Below are 12,893 nucleotides of genomic sequence, written 5' to 3' on the forward strand. Positions count from 1 at the left end.
CTTCAGCAGTTTGTCAATTTCCTGGTAAAAAACTACATTATTAAGACAAAAGAACACTTAAATTTTCCAGTGAGGTTATAGAAAAATATCAATCTGGCTACAGGATAGGATACAAGCAAAATTAAATAAAAGCGGTAAAATAGAGGGAAAAGTTTGCAAGGGAAAAATAGGACTCCAAACAAGGCCAAGGAAAGGAAGTTGGACATTTTCAAATATTACACATAGTTGCTTTAATAAATCCACTGTGATTCAAAGTTGTAAAGCAATAAAATATGAAAAGGGCAGAGCTGAATACTTTTTTATAGGCACCGTTCACTAGTGATGGTCTCTTTCCAGTAACTGTTAATGATCCGCCTCGAGACAAACTGATTTGAAGGGCAATAGTCTTCCTGTATAAAATGTAAACAGTAGAAACAGTCATATTGAGTGCTTCACAATTATTCCACTTTCTGAGCCACAACGTTACCTTTGGAGAAAAGAATTTAAGGAAACATACCATGATCCAACTGTGAATTAATTGAACAGGGCAACAGAACACAAAAACAAACTTATGCGACTCCCAAATTGATAAATAATAGCATTTATGATCAGTTGACAATAATAAAAGATGATTTTCCACCAAGAACAATTCTGTGCGTGAACAAAGCTGTATTTTATGTGATCAGAAATTATCGCCTAGGCCTTTAAAAAGTCTTTGATCTGATTTTTTTTACTATGTTTAGAGTGTAGTTTGGCCAGTAAGTAACCATATAGCCCCTCACTTGAGGCTTAAAACATGTACCGTTTCATTCATGAGCTGTGAGCTCATTAACATGGGACTGTGACTCAGTCTGCACTTTATTGTGTTGGTTATTGTGATGCATAATCAGTAAAAAAAGGTTGTCAAGTATCACTTGTATGTCGTCGTCATTAACCTGTATTACAAAAGCTTCAATCTCTTACATAAAGTCTGCGTAAACACAAAAATGTTAACAAATTGATGGAAATCATATATTTTAATGAATAATGAAGTGGGAAATGTAAACATTATCACTCACCAGCTTTCTGTCTAGTGTAGGGGTCACTGAACTCTTTATGGCATCAATAATGATTGGCTATCACACAAAAATAAAAGCACGTTAATAGTGCAATCGTGTCAAATGGGAAAGACTCAATTTTCTCATCTAAAATCTTTCATGTGGCTAATGTTAAGATTCGTTTAAAGGGAAAATTGGAGGATATGAAGTTCCAAAATATTTTTGAGACTGAAGTAAGTTGAGGAGACTCTTGAGGTTCAACCGCTGTCTCCGAGACTTCCTGAGCTTCATAGACTTCCATACTTTACAGCATTTTTCGTGCTGCAGCGGCACTTTTTTGACAGTGGTAAGCAATTTCTTTTGCATCACAGCTTTGTTATGTAAATACAGCACATGTGGGTGAACAAAAAAAAGAACAGAAAACAGTGTATTCAAGATTATTTTAATATTATTAATATGTATACTTTAGGCTTTAGAAATATAACTATCAATGACAAAACTTCCACTGGAGTAATGGTAAGTTTGCTTAGGCCCCCATCAAATCAATTAATTACAATATACACATTATGATACAGAGCAGATTTGAATCTGAAATAATATTAAAATAAATGCTCAATAGATAAAGGTTTTAATAGTTTTATCATTTTTCTTCACCTACTGTATTAGCCATCTGTGAGTTCTGAGCACACCCAAAAATGTAAAGCCATTTTCTTCTAATAAACTAATTTAAGTGCAAACATTTTTTTTTTCTTTAAAAAGACTATGATTGCAGCATCCAGCTTTATAGATTCAGATTTCAAGACTGAGGATGTTAAAGCCAAGTGCAACAAGGCAGTCCTCAACCCTCTTTTTTTTTTTGTTCCAATAGAGTAGTTATAAAAACAAACAACAAAATAACTAACAAAAATCAGTGCAAAGTCATTGATGGGGAGATTCTACTCAAGAAAAGACAGAAGTGGTGGGTGAATGTGGATGGATGCAAAATTTTCAGATGCTCACGCACTTGGTCATAAAAGGATAGTTCGCCCAAAAATTCATATTTTAGTCAGTAACCCTGAGCCGAGACCGGGCTACACCACAAGTTTAAAAAAAAAAAAAAAAAAAAAAAAAAAAAAAAAAAAAGGGCTACGCAAATTATGAAAATCAAACGAACTATCCCTTTAATCTCAAGCCACAATTGTCTGGTTTGCATCTAACGAAGCCAAGCCTTAATTCCAGAGGGGACAACAGTCTGATGAGATTTGACATGAAAGAAAGATTTTTTTTTTAAAAAATCTAAAATGTGTTAAAACTCCAGAGAACAATACATTAGCACAGTAGTCCACACCACACCTTTTCTTGCTTCATTCTTCCTCTAGGTCAAGTGAGTGATAAACGAAAACAACAGAAAAGCCATTAACAAAATCGGGAGGGGGGAGGGATTAAAAAAAAAAAAAAAAAAGAAAAAGAAAAGGAAAACTTGCAATGCTTGCAGGGTGAAGAGCAGCATCAGACTCTGGGTTGCAGGGTTCTTTAGCAGCAGAAATATTGTGGCTATACTACTGTTCCACTGGGAGAGCTGGCTTGGTTTTGGGATGACAATAAACCCTGGAAAAAGGAAAACAAGGAGATTTGCATTGGGAAAGTTCACATACTGTAGCAGAAATCAAGCAACAAATGAGCTCATTAAAAAATTTGCCTCTAGCGTCTTCTGTTCATATCCCGGTCCCCTGCATTTCATTAAAAGCTTGTGCACAGTGGTCAAAGTGGATGCCAAGTGTAACGTCGTCTTTGAGAGGTTTTCTTGCTTGACAAAGGCACTTTTAAAAGACAAGAATTACTTTCTAGTTCTTTAAAATTTTTGATCTGGTCTTTGAGGGCATTTTTGGCTTTTCTTTTTTATAGGGAATGCTTCAGCTCTGCATTTTTATTGCAGTTCTGCTATGAAACACTCAATCCTTAACCATATAAAATAAGGTTTGTTTGATGTTTCCTATTACTGAATACTAATTGCACCTTCCCGAAGACTGACCTCAACTACTGCATCTTCCACTCGACTAATTTTTGTATTAAGTGGTTTGTAATAATTAGAATTTCTACCCACCAGGGGCTGTGTGGTGCCCACTATTTCTACTGCTTCAAGCTGAATAACCAAGCTGAATGTACCAGTTTCTGGATCTCAATCGTTTCATTTTCTCACACAGAAAGCAATAAGAATAATACTTTTGTCAGACAATCACAGAAATCACTCACAGCGGCCCATAAAGGGCTGAGTCCCATACATGATTTAACAAGTATAAACAGTCATCAGACTGCATTGGTACCGCACAATATCATGGCATTGTTTGCGCTCTTGCATTTTATTTTTTTTTACTTCAGAGATATGTGATGACATTTTTAAGGGCATTGCTGCCCTAAGCCCCTGCTATTGTCTGACTCTGGTTAAAAGTAACAATCTCACTGCACTAACAAGCCTTCAGACTGCCAGTTACGTTCCAGATCCAGACTATTGTGTGCCTCGTTACGGCAAACTCGCTCAACACACAGACAAAAAGGAAGTATAAAAGGGTACATATTAAGCTGTAAGCATGTGAGAAACTGCAGATTCTTTGGGCAAATACAGAGCCTTTTGCATAAAAGCTGAAATGTTCAAGTGTATGTAGATGACTTCTTGGCTATGTTGCTATGCATTGTGGGATGATTGTGATGAACCAATGACAACAATTAATTATGGATTAACTTCTCCTTTCCCCCACACATGAAATCCTCCTTATCAGAATGCATTATATAACCAGAAAATGTAATATTTTCATAGCATTGGTTATATTTTAAACTTAGGCATTATAGGTCTTTCACTGGAAAGCAGATGTACATTAAACAAAGTCTTGCCTGCCTGCAGAGAGTGACAATCTGACTATAAAAGCTAAAAATGCTATTCCAAATGTCAATAGTTTATTGTATAATTTCAGATTATGTCGTGTTTCTTTAGTTACAACCCGAGTTCAGGACAGCTAAATATTTGACACACATAATGTCATAACTTCAAATTTCCCCACATTTCCTACATTAAAAAGAACTTACCACTTTGCCTGGCCTCGCCCATGTGCAAATAAATCCCTCCTGACAAGCAGTCACTAAACAGTCCTCTAAAAATATGAGTACAGTGAGCCTCTCGTGTGCTATCTTTTTACAGATGAGGGGCTCAAGGAGGGGCACGTCCTCCATGCGTGGGCACAGCAGAGTGCCCAGAGTCTTAGCAGGGTCTGTTTTGGTTTTTGTCAGCAGGTTGAGCTTGTCGCTGCTCTTGCTGCTGATGTGACCCATGCTGTGGTTGCGTTTGTGGTCCTTCTCATGGTGGCGCTCCTTCCGATCGTGGAGTGACAGAGTGGCGAACTTACTCACACCCGTAGCGATGGAACTGTCCATAATACCGCTGCCGATGCCGCCACCGCTGCCAGCCTTGTTGGTATTGTTTGCCGTTGTCGTGGTGCCGGCTGAATGGGGTAGGCTGTTGGAGCGTGGTAATGTAGTAGAGAGGGAGTTAATGCCAGGAGTATTGGCACCACTGTTGTTTCCATTAGTAGTGTTACTAGAGGTGTTAGTGATTATTGTAGCACCCGCAGGGGGGCTGGTAGCGTTCATCACGTTAGTATGCGTCCGTGTCCGTGAGAGTGGAAGATGGGGGAAAAGGATGTCCTCAGTGAGGTCCCATAGGCACAGCTGAGTGTCCTGGCCCACTGAGCCAAACCGGTATGTGACGCTAACAGGCCGGCTGTCCGTGGAGTTGCGCTTGGAGAGTCGGGACTGCGTACTGTTGGCCCGGTCTCGTCCAAAGTGGATCATCTGATCCTGGAAGTCCTCATCGCTGCCACTGAACTCCATTGGGTCGCTCTCCTCCACGCTGGTAGTGTAGTGGTCAAATGCCACCACACTCACCCATGACTTGTGCCCATGACCTCGGGCTATGACTCTGCAGTCCAAGAACGACCACACAGTCACTAGATCGTCCTCTCCGCCAGCAACTATGTATTTTCCGTCAGGGCTCCAGCACACGCACAATAAGCCACCGAAGTAGCTCTTCATGGTGCCATGAAGCTCAACGGCATCGAAGTTGAACACCCGTAGGAAGCCGTCTTGGCTTACACAGGCTAGGAACTTCCCATCAGGAGAGAAGGCAAACTCATTCAGAGCCCCCTCACCTACTGTCCATTTAAGGAGGGGGTTCCTTGTAGATTTACTCTTACAAGTGTGTACAGAGTAGTTCTCTCCCTGTTTGAGCAGCTGGTAGTGCGGTGCTGTGGTGCCACAAGTATGCTCCACATTGTACAGGTACATATTCCCACTGGCATGAGAGACCAGAAACAGGCTCTCAGAGCCCGGCACCCATTTCACACATGTTACTCTGGATTTGTCTATTAGTCTCTGGCAGGAGAGAAGGAAGGTTGGGGTTTGAGAGGCAAACGGGGAAGAGGGAAGGGAGGGGGGAAAACAATGTCAGTGCAGGAAAAAGATATTCTGAATGTACTGAAAGTCTTGCAATCTGTTAAAATCTTGGGTCACTTGGAAATAGGCCAAAGACTATTTCCAGGTTGAGCGTAAAAAACATAAACAGTAGCATAAATTACAAAAAAAAAAAGAAAAAAAAAATCTATGGAAAATCCTTTGACTTTTTTTTTTTTAATCATTCACATAAGAAGGTTGAAGAGTTTACTACATGAGTACATATAAAAATAACACATTACAGTTTAAGAGAAATGTTGAAATAGTATAGTAGACCTCATATGAGGGAGAATTTTAATACAACGCAATCTGTCGTGAATTGTAGATTAATTAACAGCTCTCCAGTGTGGGGCATAGTATCATTCAGGCCTGTGAGATTGGATCCAACAAAAATAAATACTGTTTCTTCTGCAATCGCACAAAAAAGTACACAGATGTCTGTCTGAAAAGTTCTACAATAATCATTTTAGTAAAAATTTCAGTGAAAAGAAAAATCCACTCCCTCTTCATACGTTGCTCCACTGGCCAGCAGGTAAAACTTGTGAAAAACACAGCGCACATACAGTAACTCTCAGTGATCTACCCTCCAACTTTCAGAGACCTACCTCCTCATTGAAGAGCTTGCTTGTCTCCTTCTTGATTGGGTCAATGAGCTGTACTTGTCCTGCTGAGAAACCCACCAGCAAGGACACACTCTCTGCTGTAGCCGTGAGGTGGTTGAAGTCATGACAGGTGGGCTGCGTTCCCTTGTAGATGCGCTTGTCTATAGGCTTGCTCAGGTCAGCAGCCTGAAGAGAGAGAGAGAGCATTAACACACATGAAGTGAGTGAATTTGCAAAGAGAGCAGTGACCTTTAAATATTTAAATACATTTTTGCACTTGACAAAGGCTATAGTTGATTAAATTGTCAGTAATAAATCATGTGAGTGGTGTGTGTAGTTATATTGTTTTTCCCTGCGTTTCATCTCAAAACACATCAACACTGAATTTAGAGGAGCAGAAGGGACGGTTAATTAATTCATCTGATTAGGAATAAGAACCTCAAGCTGGGCAAGTGTCTTGCAACTAAGTGTACAAGTAATGACAACAGACCTTGCAAGAATAGTGTACGACCTTTAGCAAGCCACATTTTACCAAAATATCATATAGCCGACAGTCAGAAAATGAGGAATGAGGAAAAAACAAGGAAGAACTCATGTGTAAGAGTATCTTTTCTTTGTAATAAAATACTTTAAAACAATGGCAGTTGCTAACCATCATACTGTATGATGTTTGTTTTTAGTGTAAGGAAAACAGTAATGTTCTGCTCTGAACAAGACACCCAGGGCAGATACTGTAGATAACCAGTATAACAAGGTCCATTTGTTAATGATTTATAGTTTACACTTCTGTTGGAATGGAAAATTCTTTGAGTGTAAGATGATGACTCAGTAGTTCCTCCACTAGTGTTAGATGTGTCACTGAATGTCTCCTCTTAAAGCCTCAGATAGACAAAATGTAAACATAGTTTAAGAGTCCAGTCAAACTTTCCAAAAACATACTATAGGTCTTAGTCCTCATTACAGCATGCATGTATTAAGCACTGTTTTGATGGCTGATATTCTTTTAAGTGATAAACTTTTATATACTGATATATGTTTGAGTGATAAACTCTCTTGAGCTGCTGGATTTGTGTAAACAGTTGGCTTTAACACACAGGACAGCCTTACTATTTTTGTTTTAAACCTGTAGCCACGTACCTATTCCAACAACACCTCAGAGAAATAATCTCTTAAAGCTTCATCTTTTGTCCTTTTACTACAGACATTTAAACTCTAGAATTGCTCTAATTTCTGGCAGTAGCAAGTCTGTAGCTGGTGTACATTGGAATGACACGCATGACATGCACATGTCTCAGTGAGTATATTAATAGGACTGCTTCGAGTTAGCAGTCAGATGATTCATGTCAAACTGTGATGTGAAGTCAGTTGTTAGCTGAAACCACGAAATGTAGTGACAAAATATATATTACTGAGTTATAATTACTCAAAATGTTGCATGCAGCTGAGCTCATGTCCTGATACTGCTCAATGACACCAGCATTAGGAAGTGAGAGGGTCCCCACCCACTCTCCTCCTTTAGTTACTCAAGAAAAATGTACCATCAGTTATTTAAGAATTAAATTATTTATTTGTGGCAGAACATATATGCAGAATATGAAAATATACTGTGCAGTGATGGCACCTACTGAGACAAATATCCTAGATGGTTTACCTAAATAAGTTCTAACATGTTTATTGACATTATTCTGAAAGCATAGCACAGAATCAACTTCAAAATGCTGCTATTGGTCTATAAAGAACTTAACGGTTTGGCTACCCAACATCTTACTGAACTGCTCACTGACTACAGTCCAACCAGACCCATCAGGTCATCTGGTAATTGTCGTCTAATTGTACCCAGAATAAGATCCAGGTCTTCAGAGGGAGCTTTTGGTCCTGCTCTCTGGAACAAACTACCAGATGACCTGAGATCAGTCACTACTGTTTCCATGTTTAAAAGAAAACTTAAAACCATTGTTTTTTCAGGCTTGCAGCTAGCCAATTTCTAACCTGAGTGTTTGTGGTTGGACAACTGTTTTTCAACTTTTTTCTTCCTATTTGTATTATTATTATGATTATTATTATTATTGTTGTGTGTGTGTGCTTGATTTGGTGCTCATGTTAATTGTTGTATTTCTGTAGTTTTAAACCTTGCTTTAAACTATTTTATCCTGTTGGTCAATTGCTGTTATGCTGATTTATGCACATTGAACTGCCGTTGTGTATGAAAAGTGCTATAAAAATAAAATTGACATGACTAATCAACAGCTAGTATTACAACTATCAAAACTTAGTTTGACCAGGTCGTAGATTTTGTCCAGACACATCCCCAAGCTAAGAGCAGAGTGGCATTACATAAAAAGAAGACGGCAGCTGTTAGCTTTCTAGTTTTAATTAACGATCTGTCCGTACAGTGAACCGACAACACTGTGATCAGTCGACACCTGTCAGTCAAAGGGCGTCGACAGGTAGAGCTGTCACTGTCATCACAAACTATTACCGTTACAGCAACTGACAACTTCCATCTGATCAATACGTCAATTTTACCCTGGTGATCGCTACCCAACCTCACTAATCGTACCATTCAGCAAAACTAAAACAAAGTGACGGACTGGGGGACGGAATTTAGCCGCTGGCCTCGGGAGTAGCTTCTGGCTCGCTAACGTTAGCCAGTTGCGTTGGCTAGCTCCAAGCTAACTTAGCTGTCTGCTTATTTCAAAGTCAAAGCAGCTGCCACAGTTATTTAATAAAGCGAACAAGCGCCTCAAAACAGCAGCACACACAGCATTGGTGTACTTTATGTTAGCTTGTAGTATCACGAATTTCCGTTGACATTAGCCGCGTTAGCTCGCTACCTTTCTAACGCCTTTGTAGATGTAGAAGTAGAGTTCACGGCCCACATTGAAACAGATCCTGTCGCCGTTGCCCGACTGGTCGTTGACGTTCACGAAGGAGACCTTGACGGGGTTGGAGCCCTGCGAGTTGAAAGGCACTCTGTTCGGACGGCTGTATTCGGAGTGAGTGAGGAGTTTGTAGACGCCTTCCCGAGTGGTGAACTGAGTTTTAATTTCGTTCATCTCCTTCCCTCCTCCCTCCGCCGCCATCTTTGAAATTAACATTCATCCCTCTCCCCCAGGCCGGATCTTACGCACGGAGGGGAGCGGGCCGTGGAGCGGGCAGTCCGACTCTCCCGCTCCCCCCAGCGGTTCACCGGGGAACTGGTGGAGGAGGATACGACGGTAGCTACTTTGAAATAATAAAGTTGTCACAGCTATGTGCCTCTGTAAAACTTTGCAGCCTTATACTAGTTTGAACCATATGTTACAAATTGTGCATTTAGGTAACGTTACATAAAAGTTATACAATAATAGGATATATGTTACACTTTGCTCTATGTTATATGGTAGTATAATGTTGGTCATATGTTTCACCAACGCGTTCGGCATTATTAAAAGCATTTTTTATTTAGATTTGTCCCGACGTGTGCGGCTCATCCAACTTCAAAAGTCATCCATAGGCAGTCGCGTCGAGATGGTAACCCTAGATATTCGTAAACTCTCGCGAGATTTGTAAGGAAGTTTTACCGACCACTCGACTTTGCCTTTAAGTGATTGTCTTGACCCAAATTATGATCCTCACCAAAACCTAACAAAGCGTCTTTTGTGCTTAAACCCAAACCAGACCTTAACCGCAGCGTGTCACACCATAAAACTCTCGGCTCGCGAGAGTTTAAAATCTTGAAAAAGCAAACTCACCTGTACGTGGCCAAACTTTTCTGTGTCATTTAGGCTATATATCAAATACACCTGCTACTCTACTGGCTTAATTAAGCAGCCTGCTTGGCAACACCACAACGACATTATTTCAGTATATTATTTCACGTTGTACAAAAAAAAAAGTTACACGCGCATGGCATTGTCATGGCACACAGGAGAAGACGACAACATTCACTTCCAGGTAGGTATCAGTGTTAATTACTTTCTTGGCAGTGATATCCTGCCTCTGCATGACTTTCAGTTTCATGTTGAAGTAAAAAATCATCTCTATTCACTGTTGGTATCTTTTAAATGTGCTTAAATGCACTACAATTTCATATTTTTCAGACCACAGTGATAACCATGCACCCAACAACATGGACCAGCTTGCTTTCAAATACATGGTGAGATTAGTTTAGGCACATTATGTGTGAGTGCTATCAGTTTATAAACTCTGAGTCACTTGCATTTAGCTTTTCTTTTGCTTTGACATACAAACGTGGAATTGAGTGACCTCTGTTTTCCATCAGGAGATGTGTAAAGTGGAGTCCAGCACTGATTCTGACTCTGAGATCAGCCCAAGATGGTCAGACACCAGCACTATGGTATTGCTTTTGTTCTGAATGTGAACTTTGCACTCACACACTGACATGATGGGCACAATTGGATAAGTGACAATGTAATTTTTTACAGTATGAGTATATTTTAGGCTTAAAAAGATATTGTTATATTCTCTGTGCTGGTTTTCTAGTTTTCTTTGTTCTCAAATGGGATCAAATTTAATTTGTTCCCCAGAGACTGACTCAATCTTGGCTATACCACTGGTCACTGCACACGCACACATCTTCCTACGTCCAGTCTTGCCTTGTTGTTTCAGTAACATCAGCTAATAAGGGCACACTGAGATGGGCTCCAGCATGCATTGAGCTTTCTAACTCAAAAATAAAGAGCTGTCTTGTCAATGCAAAAACCCATTGCATTCCTGACTGAGCAGGGATGTGTGAGCAGTGCACCAGAGAGTGGGAGTTTAGGGCGGACATTGCCGTTAGTGCACAAGCCTGCAGGAAGGCATGGCTGTTATTCTTTGGTAAGCATCCTCCTCTCACTAATCCATCCATTCCTGCTGCAAAAGCACCATGCTGTTCTGTGTGTTTATGAATGAATGCATGTGTGCTTATGATTGTAGTTTTTGGATCCGTACGATGGGAGCTCCGAGGATTCTGATGAGTCAAACATCGATGTGGGTGTTTCCAGCAGGCGAACAAGGCAGCAGGGAAAAGGTGGATTTCGGTTCTCAGGTCGGAGCAGGCGATTTATCCTTCATCACTCTCCCTCTGTTGTCTGCAAAGAAGTTGTGACAAATGGGATGAGAGATGTCCAGATGAAATGTGGGAGTGACTCTGAGCTGTGGGTCTGTGAGCTTGACTCGCTGGCCTCCCGCAGTGACAGAGATGGTAACAAAGATCTTACAGAAGAAATGACAAATGATTCAACAACACACACCCAAACTATGGACATAAAATTACAGTGCCAACTTGATGATTCAGGCTTGCATGCTACAAGATCCTCCACACCTCACACACCTGGATGTCTAACCCCAGTGGAAAGGAGTTCATCCCAGATGCTAGACAGCTCCTCGGAGAGATCCCCCAGCCCCTGTAACCTCCGATTTCTTTACAAGAGAAAGCTGGGTCTCCCCGGGACAGAAGTGGTGGAGTTGGGGCAAAGAAAGAGGCAGTGTGTTGTTAATATGGAGGATGAGCCAGAGGGAGGGAACTCTGCATATGAAGCATGTTAGAGCCACAGCCACACGGCTATGGGCCTGTAATCATAAAGCCTTTTCAAGGTTGGAGCACTAAAAGACCTACAGGTTCCCCAAATGATCGAATTTTGATGATCAGAAAAGCAAAGGACATCTTGTAAAATACAAAAGAGCTCTAGTTATGATAGATGTGACTGGCAGACTAAACTGAAATTATATGAATTGCCTTATATGATTTGAGGTGGAAAGAAATACTGTGAATAGTTACTTTAAAATACACTTTGTTTATAAGTATGGAGAAGCTATCAGAGACTTGATTTTTCTACTTGAGTAATTATGAGCATCTCAAAGATGTATTGATTGTCTCTTTTTGAGTAATTATGATTTTTTGTTGGGGGAGTTACCACTGTATTCTGGGTCTCCATGATGGATCAATGTACAACCTTATAGATAATATATTTTCTCACAGATGGTTCCTTTTTTATTGTTTTTTCTAATAATAACTGATAATGATACTGGGGTATTCTGTCCTCATTATAAGCCAAATTTATGTCTACTGCTGTACTGGACAGTAAAGTTTGAACACCTCAATTTAATTATGAAGATAAAATTAATTTGTTGGCATTCAGCAGTTTGATTACTGTACATATTCACCACATTCTAGTGTTGTTTTTAAGCCATTTCTATATAGTTTTGGCTTCATGTTTGGGGTTGTTGTCATGCTGGAAAATAAACTTAAGTCACAATTCACAGTTGCTTTTACAGGTTGTGTTAAAGTCCTTTTAGAAGCTGGCTAAGTCAATGGGAAATAGTTTATTTTATTCAGTCTTGAAAACCGCAATTGATTGGTTGATTGACAGAAAAATAATCTGCAACTATTTTTTGATAATCGATTTTTCAAGCAAAAATGCCAAACATTTCCTAGTATCAGTAACATTTCCTAGACAGATATTGGACTGTCAGCCAGACAAAACAAGCAATTTAGTTACATCACCTTCAGCTTTAGGAATTTGTGATGGACATTTGTCACTTCTTTCTGCCATTTCATTAATCAGTTAATTGAGAAAAGAATAACTGTTTGATTTATCAATAATGAAAAGGAGTAGTCAGGTGCAGACAGTGACAATGTATTCCAAGTATTTTCATGCTTGGATTCAGTCTTCATCTATTTAGTAACAGACAAGTATATATATTCTAGAAAAGCATTAAGCTACTGTACTATTCTTCACTTAAACCTCTGTTCATCTATTTGTGACAGTCTTTCCCTTAATGTATTCCGCTAATTTAGTTACATTTAATA

The 12,893-nt window shown here is 39.8% G+C and overlaps 2 protein-coding genes across 4 annotated transcripts; one reads left to right on the plus strand and one right to left on the minus strand.

Moving 5' to 3' along the window:
• Positions 1-1,442: 1,442 nt before the first annotated feature.
• wdr20a (WD repeat domain 20a) lies at positions 1,443-9,284 on the minus strand. 2 transcript variants are annotated; one of them, XM_067614646.1, is made up of 4 exons: positions 8,932-9,284; positions 6,101-6,283; positions 4,077-5,417; positions 1,443-2,603 (listed from the first exon to the last, which is right to left on the minus strand). In XM_067614646.1, the coding sequence occupies exons 1-4, from the start codon at positions 9,193-9,195 to the stop codon at positions 2,550-2,552; spliced, it is 1,842 nt and encodes a 613-aa protein (XP_067470747.1). In that variant the 5' UTR covers positions 9,196-9,284; the 3' UTR covers positions 1,443-2,549. The 2 variants fall into 2 exon arrangements, with proteins under 2 accessions (XP_067470747.1, XP_067470748.1); XM_067614647.1 differs by lacking the exon at positions 4,077-5,417.
• A 389-nt stretch (positions 9,285-9,673) lies between these two features.
• Positions 9,674-12,343, plus strand: LOC137199996 (uncharacterized). 2 transcript variants are annotated; one of them, XM_067614653.1, is made up of 5 exons: positions 9,674-10,033; positions 10,180-10,235; positions 10,365-10,436; positions 10,826-10,918; positions 11,018-12,343. In XM_067614653.1, the coding sequence occupies exons 1-5, from the start codon at positions 9,997-9,999 to the stop codon at positions 11,627-11,629; spliced, it is 870 nt and encodes a 289-aa protein (XP_067470754.1). In that variant the 5' UTR covers positions 9,674-9,996; the 3' UTR covers positions 11,630-12,343. The 2 variants fall into 2 exon arrangements, with proteins under 2 accessions (XP_067470754.1, XP_067470753.1); XM_067614652.1 differs by having other exon boundaries at positions 9,676-10,033; positions 10,362-10,436.
• Positions 12,344-12,893: the final 550 nt, after the last annotated feature.

Source organism: Thunnus thynnus, chromosome 16 (genome assembly GCF_963924715.1).
Source record: "Thunnus thynnus chromosome 16, fThuThy2.1, whole genome shotgun sequence".
NCBI classification, from domain to species: domain Eukaryota; kingdom Metazoa; phylum Chordata; class Actinopteri; order Scombriformes; family Scombridae; genus Thunnus; species Thunnus thynnus.

What these genes read in the sequence shown, in the direction of transcription:
- wdr20a (XM_067614646.1), bottom strand. Translation starts at nt 9,195, where the DNA reads ATGTTAATTTCAAAGATGGCGGCGGAGGGAGGAGGGAAGGAGATGAAC. An exon ending in GCAAGCTCTTCAATGAGGAG is followed by an intron (nt 5,418 to 6,100) that starts GTAGGTCTCTGA and finishes CTCTCCTGCCAG; the next exon opens with AGACTAATAGACAAATCCAG. An exon ending in GGGCGAGGCCAGGCAAAGTG is followed by an intron (nt 2,604 to 4,076) that starts GTAAGTTCTTTT and finishes TCCTTTTTCCAG; the next exon opens with GGTTTATTGTCATCCCAAAA.
- LOC137199996 (XM_067614652.1), top strand. Translation starts at nt 9,997, where the DNA reads ATGGCACACAGGAGAAGACGACAACATTCACTTCCAG. An exon ending in ACGACAACATTCACTTCCAG is followed by an intron (nt 10,034 to 10,179) that starts GTAGGTATCAGT and finishes CATATTTTTCAG; the next exon opens with ACCACAGTGATAACCATGCA. An exon ending in GGTCAGACACCAGCACTATG is followed by an intron (nt 10,437 to 10,825) that starts GTATTGCTTTTG and finishes CTGACTGAGCAG; the next exon opens with GGATGTGTGAGCAGTGCACC.